General features: G+C 46.8%; 1 protein-coding gene across 4 annotated transcripts in view; it reads right to left on the bottom strand.

Annotated features, from left to right (window-relative positions):
* Positions 1-3,187: 3,187 nt before the first annotated feature.
* SEMA4F (ssemaphorin 4F) overlaps positions 3,188-13,635 on the bottom strand; it is a 28,021-nt gene continuing 17,573 nt past the window's right edge. For 2 of the 4 annotated variants that reach the window (XM_025354816.1, XM_025354817.1), the window contains 9 exons: positions 11,635-11,754; positions 11,383-11,534; positions 10,551-10,729; positions 10,192-10,339; positions 9,843-10,065; positions 9,595-9,704; positions 9,320-9,480; positions 5,913-5,971; positions 3,188-5,648 (listed from right to left, as the gene is read on the bottom strand). In XM_025354816.1, coding sequence (XP_025210601.1) covers positions 5,038-5,648; positions 5,913-5,971; positions 9,320-9,480; positions 9,595-9,704; positions 9,843-10,065; positions 10,192-10,339; positions 10,551-10,729; positions 11,383-11,534; positions 11,635-11,754 — 1,763 coding nt within the window. In that variant the 3' untranslated portion in view covers positions 3,188-5,037. The remainder of the gene's footprint in view (positions 5,649-5,912; positions 5,972-9,319; positions 9,481-9,594; positions 9,705-9,842; positions 10,066-10,191; positions 10,340-10,550; positions 10,730-11,382; positions 11,535-11,634; positions 11,755-13,635) is intronic. The other 2 variants (XM_025354818.1, XM_025354819.1) reach the window with 1 other exon arrangement.

Below are 13,635 nucleotides of genomic sequence, written 5' to 3'. Positions count from 1 at the left end.
GTGTGGGCATGTGATCTAAGCTGGGCCAATCAGAGTCCTTCCCTGGGATTCCTGGATTGGAGCTAAAGAAGTAGCCTTGCCTCTATGGTACAGAGCTGAGAGAATGTGAAGAAAAAATGGCAACCATCTATAGCTCTAGGAATATGTCCATTTCCAGCAAGCAGAACATGAAGAGATGGCAGACTAATGGGAGAAAAATAATCCTGGTGGCATTAACCCTGATTCCAGTGGCTAAGGCCTCAGTTCCTAAGGCCCTTCTTGTGATCCTAGGGAATACCTACTCCTTTTCTTTTCTACTAAGTGAGCCACTAAGTTTCTCTCTTTACTGAACCCTGTCACCATGAACCCTCTCTAACTTAACAGCCCTTCTTACCCAGGTATTTTTTAAAATATCCAGTCACCATTTCTCTAAGAGGAAATTCACTTTACTCCAGGAGACGGAAGAAAGGAGAGAAAGCAGCAGGTGCTCAGTAGGAGAGGTGAGTGAGATTATGAGTACAAAGATTTAGTATATGTTTCTCTTCAATAAAGAAACAAAGAGGACATCAGCAGCTCTTGGTCCTAGTAAAAGGGTCTGAGGCCGTAATTTTTGTTTTTGTTTTTGTTTGAGACAAGGTCTCGCTCTGTCACCCATGCTGGAGTGCAGTGGCACGATCATGGCTCACTTCAGCCTCCACCTCCCAGGCTCACAGGCTTAATCCATCCTCTTGCCTCAGCCTCCTAAAGTAGCTAGGAGTAGAGGCATGCACCACCATCCCGAGCTAACTTTTGTATTTTTTTCAGAGACAGGATTCCGTCATTTTGCCCTGGCTGCTCTGGAACTCCTGGGCTCAAGTGAGCTGCCTGCCTTGGCCTCCCAAAGTGCTGGGATTACAAATGTGAACCACCGCGCCGGCCCTGTGGCCATACTTCAGGCACAAATGCTTAGTACTGTGATCTTAGCACAAGGCTATCATAGCTCTTTTCCATCTGCTTGAACTTGCATAGTCACATGGCTTGCTTTGTTCATTGAAATGTGATCATGCATGTTACTTCTAGACAAAAACTTCAGGTGCCTACCTATGGCTAGCCAAGTTCCCTTTTCCTTTTTCTACAATCATGGAAGCTTGTGTCAAGATGGAACCTCCCTGAGCCTTGGTTCCTGAGTGACTGCCAAGGATAGACATATGGCATGAGTAACAAATGTTTTAAGCCACTAAGAGTGTGGGGTTGTTATTGCATCATAGCAAAGCCTGCCCTGGCTAGTAACACAATAAATACCCAAAGTAGAATAAGAACTTATCTAGCAAAGATCCCAATGACAACTGTATTACAAACCTTTGTAGAGGTAGCATGTGGACACCTTATTTTGTTGACTGCAATCCCGTAGGTTCATATTCCTTTTTTCCAAGGACATTTACCTAGGAATTACAAGGTAATCTCAATCTATGATGACCTATATTGTTATGATGAAATCATAGACTTTGAGTCTGGTTAAAAAAAAAAGTTAATTTGGTGGATATCTGTGGGGAGAAATTGCATTAGGAGGATGGTTCCTACAAAAGGTTGGAAGGAGGTCCTCTTTCTTCATTTCGGGCACTTGGTGCTTACTCAACTCCACCCTATCTACAGCTATTCTGCTCAATCTGTAGGTAGGTTCATCACACATATGCTCCAGACAGACCATTTTAGAAATGCTGATATTAGTATAGTGGGCAGGAATTTTTCTCCACAAACTTATAGGTGCAAAAACCTATTTTATTTATTTAATCAAATTAGCCCAATTCTAAGCGTCCAGTCATCTGACAAGATATTTGATCTCAGCCATCTTGAGGGTGATCGTCCCTCTCCCTAGAATTCCACATGAATCCAGGGGCCTCATGTGGCTCCCAGCAAAGGGCAGAAGATCCTCTAGTTTTTATGACTGTTGCTGAGAAGCTCCTCATCCAAGCCCATACAGAGGGTGAGCAGCTCCCTCCTTCCACACCAAGCATGGGGACCCTTTCTCACAATCCTCTATGTCACAGCTGTCTCCAGCAAACACATATTCCATCCCAGCAGAGGTCTGTCACATCTGAGGAAGTGGCATGGAAGCAGGGCATAGGTCTACATCACTCAAAGAAAAAACATCCATCCCCGTCCTCACCTCGGGGAAGGCCACTTCTGCCTTCTCACTTCTTATGGAGGAAGGAATTGGAGCTTACGTATCAAACAAATGTGTGTCTTGAGAGTGCTAAGGATGGGTGGCAAGTCCTCGTGTTTTGGGCTGGCAGAGAGTTTAGATGAACCCATGTGAGGGGATTAGTGGCCCTTACTTAACAGATATGCAACGTGCCTAAGGAAGGCCTGAGGCCTCAGCCTCCCTGATTAGACAGGTCCAATCAGCCTTCTCAATCATTAATCTTCAGAGAATCTCTGCTGTTTTAAAAATGTACCCAGGTTTGCTTTAATAAGGTATAATAAGACACACAGACACAGAAATGACTATCATCGAGGAAGTTTATACTCACAGGTCCCTAGAAACAGGAGGCAAAGCACACTATGCAGGGACCACATGGAGAAGCACCAGGGTCAGTCAGGATGCAGAGGGAGCAGGGAATCATGGGCAAGAGCGCTTATTGTAGTTTCCATTGTAAGGAATGAGTGAGGCAGGGTAGGCAGACTTAGGATTGGCTAGTTTGAGTAATTTCAGCAGGCTTTGGAGTAAAGAGGCCAATCCCTAGTTGTCTGGTGCCTGGCCCTAGGTGATTAGGGCAGGGAGATAGTGGCTCAGAGTATAAGAGCCCTGGTCTCTCTCCTCCTTGAAAAACTCTTCCCTCCCACTCCCCACAGGAAGCCCAGTCCCCTTTGACATCTCCCCACCTTCGTTCCTCCCCTAAAGAGGAACTAGGCCATAACCTCAAGTGAGTGGGGTTGAAAGATAGGCTGAGGGTAAACCAAAGAACACACAGCCTTCCTCCATTCTATACAAAGGGATCTCAGGCCACTAAGGTCAGACAGAGCTGAGGATTATAAAAATCATAGATCTGCCTCCCAAAACCTAGAAACCAGCAGCTATGAGCTGTCCAGAGGTGACCCAGAACAGGACATCTGTGAAGTAATGACTGTCCTTTTACTGAGTGAGGCTTAATGTGATTGCGTGTGTCATGGTTATCATATAGTTAAGCTACATGATTATGAATAAGCCCATTTCTGCAATAACAACATATATTGGTACAGACAGGTCTTTATTGTTGACATATTTTCTCATGTAATCCTTGTAGCAACCCTGAGGTAGGTTTTTGTTATCCCCACTTCACAAATGAGTAAACTAATGTCCCTAGGTTAGGTTACTTGCCGAAGATCACACATTTATTAATGGCAAAGCCACTGATCATTCCAAACCCAAGGGGACTCTTTTGAGTAGTTCGCAGGCTGCTGCCAAGGAAAGCAGAGGAGAAAACTTCAAAGGGGCAGGACTGGATCATTGACTGGAGCTTGAGGGGCTCAAGCACCAGGGATGAACGAGGCACATTCACAGGCCAAGACCAGTACTGAGCAGGAGAAGCCTAGAGCATGTGCGAGTGGTCAAGCAGGAAGAGGTCTTGAAGTTTGGTGAGAGTTGACAATGTCATCAAATACACACAGAGCTCAGCTTCCAGGGACTGGAGAAACAAGAAGGCCTCCAGCAGCTACCAGTTCAGGGACTGGCCACAGTCAGTCAGACTCAAAGACAGCTGAAAGGCAACAAGTCTTCCAGACCCAGGAACCTCTGGTATCTCAGTGGTAACTCCATTCCAGCAATCACCCTGTTCCAGGCAAGGCAAGGCCAGGCAGAGCTGCCACAGAGTGATGCCATCCTAGCTTGGTCTCAGTGCAGTGACCTCAGGGCAGCGGTCCTTTAACTTTGTTAAGGCCTTGAAAATCTGACAAAAGCCATAAAACCTCCCCCACAGAGACATACAGACACACACATACAAACAATATTTTGCATACAATTTCAGGGAGTCCATGGACCCCAGGTAGGGGGGACTCTTGCTTTAGGGCAAGGGTGTCACCCTGAGTAAAGTCACTGATTGTGAACCTATCTTTATACTGCTTGTATATCCTATGACTGTTCCCCTTCTGTTGTTCCCTAATCATCAGAATGCTGTTCATTTTCAATGGGAGCCAAGGAAATGGGGTACAGCCTACACTCTAGCCAGAGAAAGCAGCTGTGACATGGCAGTGGTGGCAGCCAAAGGGCAAAAACAAAGAAAAAGATGGAGTCATGTGTACTGCTGCCCTTCCCAGCCGGAAAGTCACTTTACGAGCTTTTCTCTACTCAAATTTAGAGTAAGGTTGTGGGGCAATGGGGAGAGGGGCAGTGTTTCAGTTCCTTTTAGAAAGGAAAGCCATTCCCTCTATGGCTACAGGGTCTAAAGTTCTGCAGGTAATATTCCTATTCCAATCTTCTCCCTCCCCATCCCTCATAAATATTCCTAAGCATCAGCCCAGTCATTCATGCACATGTGGCCAGGTCTCCTATGAACACCATGTATTTACACATACTCATTCATGGAAGGAAAACTGAGATGGGGAAGATCTCAGGGCACAGACTCCATGTCACAACATGGGGATCATGCACTCCCCACAGAAATTCAGATAAACTTGAAGAATAAGCAGAACCACCCCAAGGACTCAGTGCACATTCCCCTCCAACCACCTCCAGGGCTCTTCTTTCTGGTCAGGCTCCAACCAGAAAGCAAAGTCATAGCTATGCCTTGTGCCCCATCCCCAAAACTAATGGGCCCAAGATAGGGAGCCAGGGATGAAGGGTCACAGGGGTTCAGATGTTGGGCAGAAGCCCTGACTGCTGCAGAAAGCAGTTCTGATCTTTCATGGCAATTGGGAATCAGGCAAAGGTCTGGCCCCAAGTCCATCCAGACTCAGAGAGAACAGACACTAAAGTCCAAGTAATCACTCATACTCAAAGAGAACTCAGAGGCTGGGATGGTCTTCCAGGCCTAGTGACCCCAGCATCTCAGTGGTCCCTCCGTTCCAGTGATCACTTATACACTAGTGGTCATTTGCCCAGCTCTAGATGGATGTTTCATCACATGTGGCTAGAGGAGCCCCAGTTAGCCGAATGTGGGCTGGGCTTGGGCAAGGATCAAGCAGGAAGGGTGGAGAGAATCCACCAAAGCCACTGCCCCTCTTGGCCAGGGCCAGGGGCAACCGCTCATCTTCAGGAGAGGGGGAGGGAGGGTCTTGGCTGTAGCTTGTGGTCCCAGAAGGTGGAGCCCCCAGGTCCAAGCCCACCTTATCTCTAGCCAGAAGTTCCCTCTGTCGCCGTCGCTGCTGACGCCGACCAATCAGAAGGAGAGTTAGGGATGCTGCGAGAACCCCCAGGAAGAAGCCAGCCAGTCCCGCCCCCACTGTGTGGGCCCGGCTCGGGGCATCTCGCTGGCTGCCCCACACCAAGCTGTAAGCTGCTACCACACGGGCTGCCCCACCCTCCTGACATTCACAGGCATAAGCGCCCATGGCCCCTGGGGTCACCACCACCTCCAGTCCATCCCGCCGGGGGGTGAGTACAGTCACTCCACTTGGCTGGTGCCACACACAGGATGCCCATGCTGAGCTTGGAGAACACGGCAAGACCACATGCGCAGCTGTAGCCACGGGAACTTCAAACACTACTGGACGTTCTGCGAGAGACAGCAAAGGCACAAAAGGAGGTAAGGCTAAAGGCTGGAGGTGTGATGAAGAAAAGTGTGGGGTGATGTCAATCATGAGAAGGGGCTACGGAGACTAAGCTAAAAAGGGGATTTCCAAAGAGGCTAAGGCCCAAGGTACCTGGCTGCCACATCCTCCAAGATCCAAGGTTTAGAATGGTTCCAAAATGAACAACTCTCTAGCCCCTTTCCATCCACTCCACCCACATTTCCCTAAGCCATACAGACCACACAGACCTCCAGGCTCTTTGGGACACAAAGAGGAGACATCTGCTGACTCTATGTCTTGGACCAACCTATAAAGAAGAGAATGCTTGGTAAATCCAGTGTCAACATTCCCTTCAATCCTCCTCAGTATTACTGAAGACTCCCTCATTCACTACATCTCCCATCATCCCAGAAATCACTCCTGAAATTATCAGTCAAGTTTCTCCTCATCACCAAATTTTTCCCCAACACCTCTTAATATTACTCATGACATTTCATGCATGCATCTTTCTAGCAGACCATGGATAGCTAAATTTGCACTAGGTCTGTTGGAAAGATGTTTAGTGGGGGTGCTTTAAAAGAAACAGAATCTTCTAAGAAATGAACCTGGTTCTCCACAACCACAAGATTTCTCTAGGGAAAAAAAAAGGATAAAAACTATAGGGATTTTTTTTCTCTTATTTAAGACAAAGAGCAAATTCCTTTTCTGCAGAAGCTAATCAAAATCCCTTTAGGGTCAGTGAGGTGATTTTTTGTTTCCTAAAAGCTGCTTGTCTCTACAAAGGAACTCTTCAATAGCGGTTGATATATACTGGCCTATGTGTTATTTGAATAGATCTGTTTCAAATAGCACAGTCCTGGTACTTCCAGGATTTGGGTGGACTATATCTGATGGAGGACAGCAAGATGGACTGCTCACTGCTGAACTCTCTGGCACCACTCCCAGAGGCCGGGAAGTCAATGAGACCCCTACTAGGGTTGTCAGTGAAGGCCAGGTAAAAGGTCTGAACACACAAAGCCTCAATCAAACACAGACTCATCTGAGTAGGAACTCCTTCAATATGAATTGAGGTCCCTGAAATGAGCTCCAAGACTGGTATGAATAGATGGAAGTTTCTTGGGTAAAACCAAGGTTGATTAGTCTAGCTGAGAGTGAGGAACACAGGAAGACCACATGTACAGCTGCTGCCACAGGAACTTCTCAGTCTATGTTCTTCTCCCTTGGATGAACTGAGGTATGGGAAATGTACACAAGAACAACCCAGAACACTGGCATAAACACACACCCCACACTCTTCCCCCTCCCCCTACTCACGTATACCTTAAGGGAATCCTTGAAGCTCAAGTATAGAGGATATCTAAGACCAGTGAATGCTTATTTTAATGGAAATTAAAACAATAAAGGACAGAATAAAGCCCTTGCTTTTGTCTTAGATGTTTAAAAATTCTCCCCCAGAAAACTAAAAGACCAGGTTAAAGTTCTTAACCAAAAAGGCAAAGCTGGCCAAGCCTGTCATCCAAGAATTACTTTATATCCCCAACTGGCAAAAAGTCAAGAATCTGATCAATAGATGGCATAAGATTTACACTTATAATTAAAGACAAATATCAGAAAAACAAAATTAAATGTTATGACTATTCTAATTATATGTCAGTTTTTTCTTTCATATCTAGCCCTACAGATCAGCTATCATTTTAAACATTTCACTCTGTTTTGACATGTGTGAATTAATCTGTTTTATTCCAAAAGACAAGTACTTTTACCTCTAAAGAATGTGTAGCCATGGGGTTCTGTAATATTCTGGGGTTCTGTATATACTTGAGGTTCTGTAGTATACAAATATGCTATAAATTAACTGGACTTCAAAATAGGAAATCTTAAGGTCAGTTTGCAAAAACACTTCCAAATCAAGTAATTAAAAATACTTCACTGGAAGATCTCAATGATTAAAAGACACTTAAGAAACATATCAACCAATTACAATTAATAAGCATTATTTGGATACTGACATAAACTACTTCTTAAATATATGCAATTGAAGAAATCAGAACATTGACTGGATATTTGATGACATTAAGAAAGTAAGTTTTTGGTATGATAATGGTAATATGGTTTTTTTTTTTTTTAAACCCTTGTATGTTAGAGATACAGACAGAAAGATTTATGGATGAAGTGAAATGATGTTCAGGATTTGCTTCAAAATAGTTGGGAATGAGTAAACGTACCGAAGAGACAAGATTGACCAGAAGCTGATGGTTGTTGAAGCTGAGGGATGGATGCATGGAAATTCATTACACAATTCTCTCTACTTTTGGCTATGATTGAACTTTCCCACAATAAGATGTTTTTAAGAGTCCTGGGCTAGGCGGAGTGGCTCACGCCTGTAATCCCAGGACTTTGGGAGGCCAAGGCGGGTGGATTGCTTGAGGTCAGGAGTTCCAGACCAGGCTGGCCAACATAGTGAAACCTCATCTCTACTGAAAATACAAAAATTAGCTGGGTGTGGTGATGGGCACCTGTAATCCCAGCTATTCGGGAGGCTGAAGCAGGAGAATCGCTTGAATAAGGGAGGCGGAGGTTGTGGTGAGCCAAGATGGCGTCACTGCACTCCAGCCTGGGCGACAGAGCAAGACTCCGTCTAAAAAAAAAAAAAAAAAAAAAAGTCCTTATCTAGTAGAGATACATATTGAAATATTTAAGATGAATATGATATGATGTCAGGGATTTGCTTCAATGTGACATATGCTTTTAAGCTGCTAAATGGAAAATGGATGGTAGCAGCCCAAAATGGTCAAAAGAAGACCAATTAGATTATTAGAGTAGTCCAGTTAAGAAGCGATGATGGCTTGGACTAGAGTGGTAGCAGTAGAGGTGGAGAGAAGAGGGTGGACTAAGGACGTTTAGGGGCTAGAACCAGTACAAATCATAATACAATGTGGGCAATTTCTGGCTTCAGCAACTGGATGCATGGAGGTCCCTTTACTGGAATGAGGAAAACCAGAGGAGGAGCATGTGAGAGAAAGAGGAAACAATACCGCACACTTTGATTTGCTAAATTTGAGTTGCTTATGAAGCATCCAAAGGGAATATCAAGTAGACAGTTGGATAGGGAGTTCCACAGTTCAACTAGATATATTTGTGGTTGTCATTAGCAGTCAGATGGTATTGAAAGTAATGAGAATAAAACTGCCTAGAGATAGCATGAAAGTGTAAAGAGAATGGGTGCAGGACTGAACCCTGAGGAATATCAACATTCAGTAGTTGGATGGGAAAGTGAAGGAGACCAAAGAATGCAGAGTCATAGAGACCAAGAGTAAAGTATTTCAAGGAAAGAGGGAGTGGACAACTGTGAAAACACTTCCAAGAGCTCTTGTAAGATGAAAACTAAGAAGCGTCCACTAGAGATAGCACACTGTCAGGTCAAGGCAGGTCCAGCAGAGAGGCAAGAGGCAAGGACATTAATGAGGTGGCACTAGATGGACAAACAGATGAGTTAGTATGGACTGACAGAAGGACACATGAGTGATGTAGACACTAACAGACAGAAAAAGAAAACAGCCTCTGGCAGGGCAGCATTAACAGATGAGAAACATAGACATATGGATGGGACAGAGCCCTGGCACAGTAAGCAAGAAATCCAGGCAGCTACACTCACCCTCGGTGCTGCCCAGCGTGGGCCACACACTCATCCAGCCGGAAGCTCCAGGCACAGACTGGGTCCTGGGCCAGGATGCATTCTGAGCAGCTCTGGAGACGGCCACAGTTGGTTGTATTCACTTGTGTCACCTCAGTACGGGAGCCAACCAGGAGCCAGCTCTACAAAAAGGGAGCAGGGAAGGGGAATACACTGGATCTCCCAGACCTCAGGGTCACAAACTGGCTCTGGACTCAGATGTCTCCCCAATAGATTCTCCAAAATCTACAACTCACGTGGTACAATTTCATGTTCTCAACTGGCTGTGGCTCTGGGAATAAGGCCAGATCTTCAAGAACGCTGAGCTGAGCTCCGATCCGCACTGCTCGATGGAGGTGTCCATCTTCTAGGGGACAGGAAAGGAACAATAATAATGACATAATTGCCCCTGTGCCTGGGACTCAGACATATGTATTACAGTACTCTCTCTGTGACGAGAATGTGTATGCACTAGGTAGGCAACCTGCTTGACCACTAAATATACCTGTCCCCAGGTAGAGCACATCATACTCTTTCCCTGAGAGGCTGGTCACCCTGTGGGCCACGACTCTGAGATAGGCTGTATCTGTAGTGACCAGCAGGGGGTGGCCATCAGCTGGAAACACTGGCCTGTCCATGAGTGGGTGGTCCCGGATGAAGGTGAGTACACGGTCAGGCAGGGAGAGAGATGAGCCAAAGTGCCGGAGCTTCATGTTGTTGGTGATGCACTAGAGGAAATACAGGGGTGGTGACAAAGTTTCCCACGAACAGGACACGCCAGTGATGCTTGGTGGGGCTCTTGCCTTAATAGCAGCTCTCTACTTCAGGCCTAGAATGAAGATCTGCCCCCTCACCTCTCCAGGTCTTGGCTGGGGCACATCATTGTCCATGACAGGAAGTCCTCTGTTGCAGTCATGTTTTAGTTCTCTGAAGGGACCGTTCAGCACTGTCCGAATGTCTTGTGGTCGGAAGGCACAGACAGCAGAAATGGCAGCCCCCTCCCTGGAATTCACAGGTTGGAGCTGGATATCTGGAGGGGTCTAGGGGACAGCAACTCATCCCTTGTCAAATGAGATGACCCCCGAGAAACACACAGCGAGCCATGCAGCCAAAGGCGGGACAGCCTGCCCCCTCTGGAAGAGACAACACTGACATTGTGCCATCCCCACTTATCTCCCACCCTGTAACTCTCCTCCACACCAAGACCCCTCACCACTGGGAAGAAAAGATGCCATAAAAGATGGGAGTCCCTGCCCCAAGCTCAGGTCGAAGCACAGCAACATCCTGCAGGACACTGGAGGCCCGGCCATGCTCAGGCCCTGGACAGAGCAGGTCAGCTTTCAAAAACGTCGTCCATCTCTGCTGGAGAGTCTTCCGGCCCCCAAGGTCCCCCTGCGGTGACGAACACATGGGAGATTCTCTTTAGATGACCATCATTGGGCAAGGAGCATGGAGACCAATTTAAGTTTCCTTCTGACTTCAGGGCAGACATAGACAGATGGGGAGACAGATGCATACAAATGCAAGGACAGGGAGCCACACAGAGTAGCTGCAGGGATAATGAGATACGGGGGTGAAGGGGTCACAATAACAATGACAGTGACTAAGTTAACTGTGCACTTATAAAGTACTACATTATGTGTTTTACGTAAGTTACCTCATTTAATACGCAAACAGCCCTCACAGACAGGCATCATTATTATCCTCTTTTTATAGACAAGTTTCAAAGACACTAAAGAACCTGGACAGAGTTGCAAAGGCAGTTAAGTGGTGGGTGGAGCAGGGACTTGAACCCTGGTCCAGTTCCTCCCTTTAACCTCTACACTAGTCCACCTCCTGTAGACAGTGTGTCACAAGGGTAATTGTGGGTGTCAAAGAGGCCAAAGCCTCTCTCTCACATTCCTCAAGCTCCCAGAAGAGAAGTCAAGGCAGAGAAAATAGGAGACACGGGAGAGATTTAAAGACAGAGACCCAAAGAGGAAAAGATAAGACAGGGGGACAGACAGAGCAGAGACGACAGACAGACAGCTGGGATGGGGTCTCACCGCACACACACGGGCCACCCGTGGGACTTTAATGCGCTCGTATGAGTCAAATGCTCGGGAAGTCTCCGTAAAGAAGAAGTAGATTTCGTCGTCTCCATCTTCATCCCCCCATTCGGCTGGGCTCAAGGCCACGGCTGCGACAAAGGCTGGGGCTGGGAATACCAGTGGCCTCAGATCCTCACAGTCACAACCTGGGACTTCCCAGACTCCACCCCATCAGTCCCCCCAGAGGACCCCTCTCCCTCTCCCCACCATTCAGCCAGGACGGTAAGGTGTCTGTCCGAATCCAGTCCTCGGCACGACCCACTGCTCGGGTGATAATCGGCTCCGTCCCCAGGTAGTTTTTCACAGTGGCAGCATAGAGGACCCCCCCTGCAGGGCGACAGGGAGGAGATGGGATATCAGTGACCCACTGAGGGAAGCAACAGAGGTCACAGGCAGAGTAGGGCATAAAGCAGGGCAGCGACTCTCAGGGACTAAGCACCCATGAGTGCCAGACACTGCTGAGCACATCAAAGGCATTATCGCAATTAAGGAAATCTAGACATAAACTCCTCCAGGGCAGTCAGGGAAACCAGCATTAAGAAAATACTGTGCGGAAATGTCCATGTGTATGAGAATAAAGGCGTCCCTCATAAAAATCAAGCTTCTTTCTCTGGGGCTTTTTTGTTGCTGTTTCAGTAACCCTGTAATGTGCTGACTGTACTGTGACTCTCCAAAAGGGGCATCTGCTTTGTAACAGGTCCCCATCTTATTTAAGTTGTCCCACTCTGGTAAATGTCTCAGGGAATGAATATTCTTTCTGAACATTAGTGGGCATACACTGCTTTAGAACAAGTCACAATTTTAGAGAATACTAGACTCACTTGGGGAAGTGATTTAAATGCAGATACCTGGGCCAGCAATTCTCATTCAGTAGAGCTGGGGTTGGCTCAAGAACCTGCATTTCGAAGAAGCAATCAGAGTAATCGGATGCAGGTAATTCAGGACCTCACTTTGAGAGATACTGGCCTAGGAGATGAGTGGAGATTTCACAGGCAGCCAGGAGAGGCAACAAGGAATCAGGTCCTCCCTCCTAGTATAGTGGAGGGGCAAAGGTGCTTGCTCCAGGGATAGTGGGGATTGAGTAAGAGACAAATCACAGACACTCTGGGAAGGAAGGGGGGTTCAGCTCTGTGGGCTGAATGGGAGAGAACTGTAGCCACTCTGAGTACCACCACCAATGGGTCTGACACGAGTAGGAGGAAAATGAATCAGAGAGTAGTACCAAGTCATGAACACCCTGGGGGTGTGCTGAGTATCAGAGGCACTCTGGAGAAAACAAGGTGGTATGCCTTCACCAGCTACTACGTACAAGGAACTGTGCCGGGTGCTAAGTAAATCCCTGGCCCCAAGAACCCCCATGTGAGTCAGGAAGACAAGTGTGTAATCAGATTCCGGGAGGCACAGACTAACACATAGGGGGCACCCAGCTATATCTACCTGAGGGAACAGCATCTCAGAGGCAACATGTGAGCTGGGTATGGGAATAAGAAATTTGCCAGATGGAAGGAGGACTTCAGGGAGGAAGACAAGCAAGCAGTGAAGAGGGGAGCCATGCTCAGCCATGTGGGGGCAGAGGGGCTGCTGGGCAGGGCCAGTGAGCAGAGAGGAAGCTGGAGGTGTGGGGATGGGCACTCTGTGGTTAGTCTGCTCTGCCATGCCAGCAAATATGCACTTTACCCTGCAGGTAAGCATAAAACTGCAGAGACTTTTTTAGGAGGAAAGTGATATAAACAGTTTTGTTTTTAAAAAAGATAATGCTACTTAAAAGGCTATTCATACAGTCCAGGCAAGAGTGAAAGGCCCAAAGTAAGGCAGAGGCAGAGGAAATAAAGGGACTGGATTTGGAAGGTATTTCTGAGGTAGAATCCATTAACAGGATTTGAAATTGATCAACTGAATATGAGATGAGACAGAATGGAGTAAACCAATGTTTCTCAAGGTTTCTAGCTTATAAGACTGATGATAGTTGGTGGTGACATTATTAACCAAGACAGCAAATGATAGAACAAGGCCCATAAAAGACACAGCTGGAGAGGAAATGAGTCCACTCGTTGCACATCCTAAGGCTGAAGTGCCTTCAGGATATTGGTCAGAGATCCTGGAAAGCAATTAAGGGAAGGGCCTGGGCAACAGGGCCAGAGACAGCAACCTGGGAGTCATCACACTTCATGCTTAAGTCATGACATGAAAGTCATAGCCAGGGAAAAA

Source organism: Theropithecus gelada, chromosome 13 (assembly GCF_003255815.1).
Source record: "Theropithecus gelada isolate Dixy chromosome 13, Tgel_1.0, whole genome shotgun sequence".
Taxonomy (NCBI): Eukaryota; Metazoa; Chordata; class Mammalia; order Primates; family Cercopithecidae; genus Theropithecus; species Theropithecus gelada.
Note: the sequence above shows the minus strand (reverse complement) of the source record. Positions and strands in the feature narration are given on the sequence as shown.